Here is a 9,412-nt window from a genome sequence, read left to right as displayed (position 1 = left end):
TGCCTCGGCCCTGCCGGCCACACCGTTTCGGACACCGGCCGGGACGCTGCTGGCCTCCTGGGCCACCTGGGCACGCTGGGGGCTCATGCCCAACTGGCTGACAACCAACACCCCACCGGGCAGCTCTCCAGCCACTCTCCCCCAAGCTCTTTATACCTGCACAAGGTCTTCCCGTGCCTGCATTTGCCCCGGCCCTGGGGACTCTGGAGCCACATCAGCCCTTGGCTTGTGGCAGCTGTAAGGGCGCACGCAATGTGCCGGACAGGAGATCCCCGTTGCTTCCCCAGCAGCAAAGATCGCTGCTGGCTTTCCCACCCACGGTGGGGACTGAAGGTGTCTGGGCCGCCTTCCCCTTGCACTCACGGTAGCTGGTACAGCCCTGTGCCAGTGACCCTGTTTGAGTGGAGATGTGGGGCTGGGGATGCATCTGAGAGCGAGTGCCCACTGCCTGCACTCAGTGGGACATTGGATTTCCCACCCCACGTCAGCCCTGCAGCCCCAGGCAGCGCCTCGGCCTTGGTACTGTCCCTGGGGACACCTACCCTGCTTCTGGCATTGCTCAGGGTTCAGCATGCGTGGATATCACTCAGGGCTCAACACACATGGGCATTGCTCAGGGTTCAGCATACGTGGATATTGCTTGGGGCTCAGCACATACAGACATCGCTCAGGGTTCAGCACACATGGGCATCACTTGCAGCTCAGGACTTGCAAGCATTGCTCCGGGCTCAGCACACGTAGCCATTGCTCAGGGTTTAGCACACACAGGCATTGCTTGGGGCTCAGCACACAGAGGCATTGCTCAGAGCTCAGCACACGTGGGCATCACTTGCAGCTCAGGATGTGCAAGCATTGCTCAGGGCTCAGCTCTATGGGGCTCAGCACACACACGGGCATTACTCAGGGCAATTCTTGCGGTCTGTGCCGTGCTGCTGGGCTCCAGGCCAGCCTTCAGCTGCCTGTTTGTTCTCAGAGGCGATGTTGGCCTTCAAGCTGCACCAGGTGTTTGACCTTGTGTACATCACTTTGTCTGGCTTTCCTCTCCCACTCTTGGCTGTCTGCTGTCTCCCATGAGAGAAGATACGATCCCAGACCTGCTCCCCCCAGAACTTTTCTCTGCTTTAACTCTTTCTTGGGCGGAGGCTATGGTTCCTTGCTTGACACACAACCATGGCCCTTTACTGAGCAGGGCCACATGACACCAGCCTGCAGAGCAAAATGGCAAAGCAATACAGTCACTATTGCTGCCACATGTGCCTGTACAGGGCCTTTACAAGTTGTGCAGTGATCTGCCCCTGTGTCTGCTGGTTGCTCTCAAAGTGTTCATCTTATTAGCCAGCCTCAGCAGGAGCAAACCGAAAGCACCTTCGTGCTGTCCTACAGCCGGACACAGAGGAGATTCAGTGAGTTCACAGCATTTTCACAGCCCATCTGAATCCCTTTGGTATGCAGTGCCCCCAGTGTGGCCCCAGCCGTGGCATTCATCCTGTTCAGTGCCCCTTGAGAAATGCTCAGCAGACTGCAGAATCCAGCCTGGTTCTTTTGCCAGCTGTTGTGTTGAGGAAAAATGTTAAAGTCATGGTCTGTCACAGGAAAGAAATGTCTGTCCTGTAGTACAAGCCCACATCTGTCCCCTGTAACATCCTTCCTGGGTCACATTCAGGCAGGGCTCAGCACCGTGCAGGGCAGGGTCCTTGCCTGCCCAAGGCAGGGGCAGCCAGTGGGATTTACTGCCTGTGGGCACGAAGCCACAGCCTCCGCCGCAGACCTGGGGAGAGACAGTGTCCATCAGCCCCAGGACCCTCTCCCAGCTCCCCATCCCACTCCTGGGCTGTGCCAGGGCCTGATACCCCTCGTCGTCCCCTGGGTCTGGCAGGATGCTTACGGTGGAGGTGGTGGGTGATGGGGACGAGACTCAGCAGGAGAAGCAGGATGCTGGTGGCCAGTGGGACCCAGACCAGGGGGCTGCAGACACCTGGAAAGCAGGAGAGGACTCACCACCTGGCACCATCCTGCCCCAGCATTTCTGGGGGGTGAAGCGTGGGGTGGGAAAGGGAGAAAAGCAAAGCAGGTCCTCAGAGGAGAGGTGGAGGACGTGACCATCACCCTGGAGTATCCCTTGGAGGGTGCAGTACACCCGAAGGCATTGCAGGGAACTTAGCTGTGAGTCATGATAACCTAAATTGCACACATTCTGCCCCCTAAACTCTTGTACATCCCAGGGAACCAAACCTAAATCAGCTCCATCCAGAGCGGTGGGTCCAGGTAGACCCTCATGCCCACACCTACAGGGTCACATTGGGGTTGGCCCCACCCCAGGACAAACTCCAGCTGAACCCTGGGGAGCCCCAGGAGCTCAGCGAACCCCTTTGCAAGGCAGCTTGAGCTGAGCAGGTGCTGTACCTTTCATGCTGGTAGTTTTGCTTTCGGTTATGCACCGCACGGGTTTTTTCAAGGGTGGTGCCTGAGTGGTCTTCAGAGGCAGAGGCAAAACATCTACTGGTGGGTGAGAAGAGGATGGTCATTATGGCACTGAGCACAACGGAGATCTCAAACAGCCAGGCAAGAAGGGCTGGAAATGTTGGCCTTTAAAACTAACCCCATTCAGCAACCCCTGCAAAGGCCCAGAGAGGCTGGGAGCTTGGCCTGAATGTCTCGGTGGCCACAGATGTTTCTGAAAGCTTGTAAAAGCGTTAATAAAAGAATGTACCAGGCAAACAAGGGCAGAAGGCTAAGGCAGAGAAAAAGAGACCTTCCTTTTTTTAGTTTACTAAAATTTACTGCCAGGCACCATCTCATCAGTGTTGCACAAGATCATGGGTAAGAGATTTCAGTAGCTCTGGGAGATTGTCAGGGATCCCTGGATCTTTTCAGTATTCAGATTGCTCTAATCTTTGCTCAAAGTTGCATATTGTTTTTTTCTGATTAAAAAAAATAGGGGCAGGATTTATTATGATGTATTTGAATTACAACTGAGTATGTTCGTCTCCCTGTAAATTTGGCCAGGAAAATATCCCAGTAATTTTATTAAATAGCTGTTCATCTGACCACTCCAACTGTACTTATTCAAAAATCCGGGTGATTCAAAACTATATTTTTTTCAGCTTCTACCCAGGACTGAAATTCCTACAGAAACCACCATTCTTTTACACAGAAAGGTGAGACATTGGGTGCCTGGGATTTTTTTGGACAACTTCTCCCTTACATTATAACAGAAAAAGAACTTAAAGATGATTTGGTTTATCATGAGTACTAAACAGAAAATATCCAGCAGAGCCTGAGTCCTCTCAGAGCACCTGCTGGTGTTTAGTTTTAAATTGGAATGTCCTTGGACATGCTGAATTTCAACCCTGTTTTTCATGCTTTGCTTTGCACATAGATATCTGCCCAGTTGATAAAAAACAGCTCCCCTTTATCTTAAACCAGCTTTTCTTTAAGCCAGCAAGAATCCAAAAGGGATTTCTCAGCCAGCTCAAGGTGCAGGGCATGGCTGCAAAAAAACAGCCAGAAAGGTTGGGACTGGGGCTGCTTTAGAGGCAGCAGCCATAGCTGCATCTTGGTTAAATAAGTTATTGTCTCCCTAAAAGCTTGCAAAGGGCTGAATCCTGCTTCAAACATGCTAGTTTTTCTACATCACCTCCTGCTCTGTGGTCAAGGGGAAAATGGGCTGAAAAGAGCTGAAAAATGGACTGTAAAGCATCACTCCCCCAGTGCCAGCTGCAGACAGCTCTGATTCCTGGTCGGGGCTCCCCACTGACAGCAGGCTGTGGGCTTTGAGGAATAAATCCCATTTCAATCCGTGAAGCTGCTGTCAGAGCCACCCCAGAGACGTGAGGGGTGATGTCCTCTGGCCTTGATGCTGCTCTTGTCACTTGGAGGAAGGGTGAGGAAGAACCAGGGCACAGAAGAACCTGGGAGCTGAGCAGGGCACACATCCAGCCTCTCACCTGAAGTACTGCAGGGGATGAGTAAAGCACAGGGCACAGCAATAACAGGGGCTGAGGGTCTTCCCATGGGAATGTTTAAACACCAGGACCAATGTGGAGCTCAAGGCATGATCACAGCAGAATAACTGCTGGTGGCAAAAGGACCATCACATGCAGCTCACCTAAAATTTAGCTATTTTCTATATTTTCTGCCTTACCCAGTCTCATAGGTCACCAGAAAAAACCCAGAGCCCCCACCTTGAATTTCAAAACTGGGAAGGCTCTTCCAACATCCCTTACCCAGTGGACCTCATCCCATCCTGCCAGTAGCACATTTTGGAACCCCAGGGGTGATGCTTACCCACACCAAGCCATGTCCCGCTGCCCAGGAGGAGCTGGGAGGACTGGGAGATGGAGCAGTAATAGGTGCCGTTGTCTGAGGCATGGAGGTGGCTGATGTGCAGGCTGTAGGAGCTGTGGGACCTCACTCCCTGGACACTAAACTTGTCTTCTCTGATGTTTGTGCCATACGTGGCTTTGCCCAACAGGTTGGAAAATAGCAAGAACTCGAAATTTTGCCTCTCCTGGCTCCAGCGGTACCAGTACACCCCAGTATGGTCCTTCTTCACCTCACAAAGCATTTCTGTTTTATTGTTAGTTTGGGCTAAAATACGCTCTGGAGTCTGGAGTAAAAGTAGATTTGTACAGAAACCTAAGAAAAAAGTAACAGGAATACATAATTAGTATTTTCTTTTCATTATTTTCCTTCCCATGCCGAGTACAGATTTTCTTTCTGGGCTTAATAAGAGCAGTCACAGACCACTTAACTGGTAGTTAAGTTACAGACCAGTGGATTACACAAGCAAGAAACAGGAGCATCTTTATCAGGATGCTCCCATGTTCCCTCAGGCCTTTTTGGATTCCCAGCTAATTTTTTGACAACCTTGTTAATACAGGTAGAGTTTTCCCTGTAAACACTCATCTAGGAAGGAGGCTTGGTGGCACAGAGGGGGATGGAGGGATGATTTTGAGGGTGTCCTCAGGGCTTTATGTGCAGGGAAGGGCATCCCCACCTGCTCCTGTGGGTGCCCCTCTCCTGCCCTCTTTTCCTTTCTCATTTTTCAGAGAGGCTTCACCGCTCCACAGATTTTTTTTTGAGCCTCTTATTTGTCGGATTTTTGTTCTAACAGATGCAACTGATAAACATAATCTCAGGTGTAGAAAAAAAGACAAAAAATTATGCAAAACAGTTAAAAATGGGCTAATTTGATATTAGTTTTCAGAAGACATTATTTTCATATAAATTTTGAGACCCGGGGAAGGAGAGGCAGTGAGGGATAGCGGTGGAGTTGAAAGCTTCAGTTTGGCATCGCATCACTCTGTTGGGGCTTTGCAGCTTTTGTAGAAATTATCTGAATTGTGTTTGGCCCAGGCAGATGTGAGTGATATCTGTCTGCAAGCGAGGATGTGTCCTTGTGAAAGGAATAACAGGTGACATGTGATCCTTTCTGCTCAGCAAACAGTCCTACAAGGCTGCAGATAGTCTAAGACCGAGTGAAAAACAGCCCTCTGAAGATAAGGATGCTCTTGCTTTCCCTGTCCGTTTCCCAGGCGTGTTTTAAAGCCGCGCAAAAAGCCCAATAAAACCTGTTTTTTTGGCTTTTTTAACCTTAAAAATGTCCCTATTCCTTCAAAATCCCAAAGCTGCTTATAGCAGTGCTTGCAAACAGCTTCATGCAGCCCTGCAAAGCCAGTGGTGCAGGAATGGGTTTGCATGACCACAAGAACGCTTGAAGCCATCTCTGTGTCCCATGTCCCTGATGTTCTCCATGTACCTGATGGGGACAGGCAAAGGAGAGGGCTCTGGTGACTCACACAGGTCCACAGCTTTCCTGTATCCCCACACCAACGGCCCCATTGCTGCAGGTGCGCTGCAGAGATGAACAGGCTTCAACCCTAATATTGCAATGCTGAAATTCAGGCATTGCATAGCAGCTCAGCACTTCACCACATCCTCTGGCACTGTGACAATATAAATATCTCATTATTAAAATACATAATTTTCAGAGTTTGGATTCCAATCCTGCTAAACGTTGCTTTGGCAAACACCTGTGTGTTTTTTTAGAGGATGAAATGTGTGTGGCCATGGGGCACAGTGGCTTCAGGATCTCCTCGGCTGCCCTCAGGTCTGGCTCTGCTGGGCGCAGGAAACTTAACCTCCCATGGAGACCTTTGCCTCAAGCTGCTGGAGATTATTATATGAAACAGAAGGAATGAGAAGAGATCCTGGAAAATGCTCAGCTCTGAGCCAGTGGTCAAGCTGCAGTGGGGTGAGCTGGGATGGAGCTAGAGCAGAAAAGCTCATCCTCTGCCACACCTTCATCCCCCAAAATCTCCCTATTCCCTTTCCCAGTGTAAATGCTTGCAGGGGACCATGAGGAATTGGTTTGTTTCCATGTGCTTGGTCAGACCCGTCTGCAGCAGCTCAAAACCAGCCCCTTTCCCCTTCACTCTTGTGGAGCAAACTCTAATTTATTGGGGGGTTCTCAGCAAAGATCCCACCATATAGATCTGTAGGATATTACTTGTATATAAGTGTCGATAAAGCACCTTAGGCAGTTTGGTGCCGTATCGGCTGTGTTGCACTGTGGCTGGATGACCATCACACGATGTGAACACAACACCCTGCAGTCCTGACAGCCTCTGGCGAGGATGCTGGGCAGCTGTGGACCCGGGCTGGGCGATGTCTCAGGGCACCAACCTGAGCTGCCACTCTAATATATAGATTTAATGGGGGTTTCAAGCTTTCAACACTTTCCACCTAAGAACTGATGGCACAATTTGTCCTCTGAAGCATAATTCTACCACTTTGCCACAACGTTGACTGTATATATTCAGTCCAGAGCTCCTGCAACCTGTCTGCAATAAGGAGAAGGTAACATGGTTTTATAACACTCTGAGTCCAGCTGTGGCCCTTGGGGAAATACTCAGTCCTTGGATAGATTTGGAAGAAAATTTGATGGGATGTTTACTGTCTTTGTGTTACACAGGCAGCACAGATAGGTGCTACTTTAGCTTCTCCATCAGCAGCTTCCCGCAGTCCGTCTGCACTAAGAAGGTGCAGTAAAAACAAACTCTGTGGTGTCTATACCATTATATATTGCTCTATAAATAGAATAGAATAGAATAGAACAGAACAGGACAGAATAGAGTAGAATAAATAGACTATTACAGTTGGAAGGGACCTATAATGCTCATCTCATCCAACTGCCTGACTGCTTCAGGGGTGACCAAAAGCTAAAGCATGTTATTAATTGTGTTGTCCAAAATTATGCAGTGATAGGTAATAATATCCTGTAAGATTTCTACTATGCCTGTATTGTTAAACTTCCATCACCCAGATGGTGTACAACACGTGCCATGTGCTGGAGCGGGGTGGAGAACAGGCTCCAGCATGTTTTTAGGTGCCCTCAACCCTTAAGAGACATGTCCCTCTTACCTGGGATCTGGAGGCAGATGCAGAGATGGAGCCACAGCCGGGCCATGGTGGTGGACTCAATGATGGAGGGGTTTTGTGTCAGGTCCCCCTTTCCATGCACGGCCACCTCTTGGTGGTAGGGCTGGCTTCACCCCAGGAGGTTCTTCCCCATCTCAGCGCAGATGTCTCACTGGCAGCTGCCGAAGAGCATCTGCCACAGCAGCACTTAGCGCCTCAGCCTGGCACCTTCCCCTGTGATGAGTCTCAAATCCAGGTATGCATCAGGATGGCAGCTCCATGCTCTTCTCCAGCACGGCACAGGGTCCCCCCTTTAGGAAGAGAAATCATGAAAAGTCACTGATTTTTAATTATGATTTCTTCATATTTCATCACTTAGTTTTTCCTTCTTCTTTTATTCTAGCTCCATGCAATTAATAGGAGCTTGGCGTTAAAAATAAAAGCAGAGAAGGATGAATTTGGGCTGGTTTCTCCTCTGTTGAAATAAAAAATAATTCAAAATAAGGAAAAGATGCAATTTTAGCTGTGGGGTTGTTTTCTTCAGCAGAATCTTTAGCAGGAGGTGTTTTGCTCTGGGCCTGGGAAGTGCTGAATGCCAAACAAGCTTGCCATAAGGCAGAGGCACAAGGCATCACAGAGAACTTTAAAGCCAAGAGCAAGAAACCTCAAACAAATTCAGTGGCTGAAAAACCGCAAAAATAAGGAAATTCTGCTGGGGCTCACCACCTTGCAGCAAGCGCTATTTTGGTAGCTGCAACAGTGCATGGCTTATATGCAGAAATATTTAAATGATTGATAGATCAAATATCAGAGTGGTTTTGAAATGCACTTGGGGTTTAGGACTTAAAGAGTGAAATATGTGGTGTAAAAATTAAAAGAGTGAACTGATGTCAGCAGCCTTCAATATTTCCACGTTTGAGAAAAAAAAGATAAATTAGTTATTGGTTTTATTTATTCACTGCCACCTTGGCTGCCAAGCGGGGTTCAGTTTTCTTTTATGCCCTCCTTGCGCAGATACTCGTGGTCCTTACAAAGCCTCTGCATCTCCCAGGAGCTGGCTGCCCAGGAAGGGGGGGATTTCCAGGGATTCTCACATCAGGGCACTGAGAAACCGCCCCCAGGGTTTGAGCTGGCATACAGTGTCATTTTTTTGGTCCATTTTGTACCAAGTTTTTCCACGCTGCTGTAACATAACACATCCCCTCCCCATTTCTGTTTAAAATCATTTCCTGCTTGAAGTGGGTTGCTAACTGCCGAAAACCTTGCCACCAACCCATCAGCTGCTACAATTTAGGGTCGGCTGAATCGCTCCTTAACTCTTTCCTGGCAAAGAGAAAGCAATTTTAGTGTTTTCAAACACATTTCAGCATTTTTTTGCTCTTGTTTCCTAGCTGAGCCCCCCACTGGTGGTGCAGCACCCCTTGCTTCTCTCCCTCCTTAGCTTCTGCTTGCCTTTCCCCTTCCCTTTCATGTCACTCCCAAACAAGGACCCCCCCAGAATGGGGTGTAGGCACCCCCTTTTTTGGGGGTGTGTGTGCTTAACATGAGAAGTGCCACTGCAAGTGTATTCTCCTTTTATCCCCATGGTGAAGTCGGTGAGCTGAGCCTGCCATCCCTGGCTGCTGCAATAGCTGCATCCCCCTTGTCTCACTGCTGCTGTCACCTGGAGCATCTTCTGGCCTCCTGGCCAGGACCAAAGTGCTCTCGGAGGTGGCTTTTGTCACCTTTACAACCTTGGACGTGGGGCAAGTTACGCTGGGTTGCTGCAAGGCTGATGACAGGTGTTTTGGCTGGGGAGGATTCCCCAGGACATTATAGCAGATTTAAAGATGCTTCCCTGCAGCGCTTTTACCTGTAGAGTGTCTTCTATGGAACAAAAAAGGAATATTTGCAATGTAAAAGCATAGTGTGTGTGCTGGACAGGGATTAGTTTTTCTTTTCTTTTTTTTTGAAGCTGCTGTTTATGTGCAGTTGAGCTAATTTCTGGTGG

At 49.1% G+C, this 9,412-nt stretch overlaps 1 protein-coding gene across 2 annotated transcripts; it reads right to left on the bottom strand.

Annotated features, from left to right (window-relative positions):
* Positions 1–613: 613 nt before the first annotated feature.
* On the bottom strand, positions 614–8,122 carry CD8B (CD8 subunit beta). 2 transcript variants are annotated; one of them, XM_055700790.1, is made up of 5 exons: positions 7,426–8,122; positions 4,288–4,638; positions 2,404–2,496; positions 1,886–1,975; positions 614–1,768 (listed from the first exon to the last, which is right to left on the bottom strand). In XM_055700790.1, exons 1-5 carry the CDS (start codon positions 7,469–7,471, stop codon positions 1,728–1,730), a joined length of 621 nt encoding a protein of 206 aa, XP_055556765.1. In that variant the 5' UTR covers positions 7,472–8,122; the 3' UTR covers positions 614–1,727. The 2 variants fall into 2 exon arrangements, with proteins under 2 accessions (XP_055556765.1, XP_005446435.2); XM_005446378.3 differs by having other exon boundaries at positions 2,404–2,499; positions 7,426–8,114.
* Positions 8,123–9,412: the final 1,290 nt, after the last annotated feature.

Source organism: Falco cherrug, chromosome 1 (genome assembly GCF_023634085.1).
Source record: "Falco cherrug isolate bFalChe1 chromosome 1, bFalChe1.pri, whole genome shotgun sequence".
Classification (NCBI taxonomy): domain Eukaryota; kingdom Metazoa; phylum Chordata; class Aves; order Falconiformes; family Falconidae; genus Falco; species Falco cherrug.
The sequence above is the reverse complement of the archived record's forward strand: the minus strand, read 5'-3'. Positions and strand labels throughout refer to the sequence as shown.

Excerpts from the sequence above, each read along its gene's own strand:
- CD8B (XM_005446378.3), bottom strand. The coding sequence starts at position 7,471 with ATGGCCCGGCTGTGGCTCCATCTCTGCATCTGCCTCCAGATCCCAG. Across the intron at positions 4,639-7,425 it reads CATCTGCCTCCAGATCCCAG|GTTTCTGTACAAATCTACTT; the intron begins GTAAGAGGGACA and ends CTTTTTTCTTAG. Across the intron at positions 2,500-4,287 it reads CGGGACATGGCTTGGTGTGG|TAGATGTTTTGCCTCTGCCT; the intron begins GTAAGCATCACC and ends CTCACCCACCAG.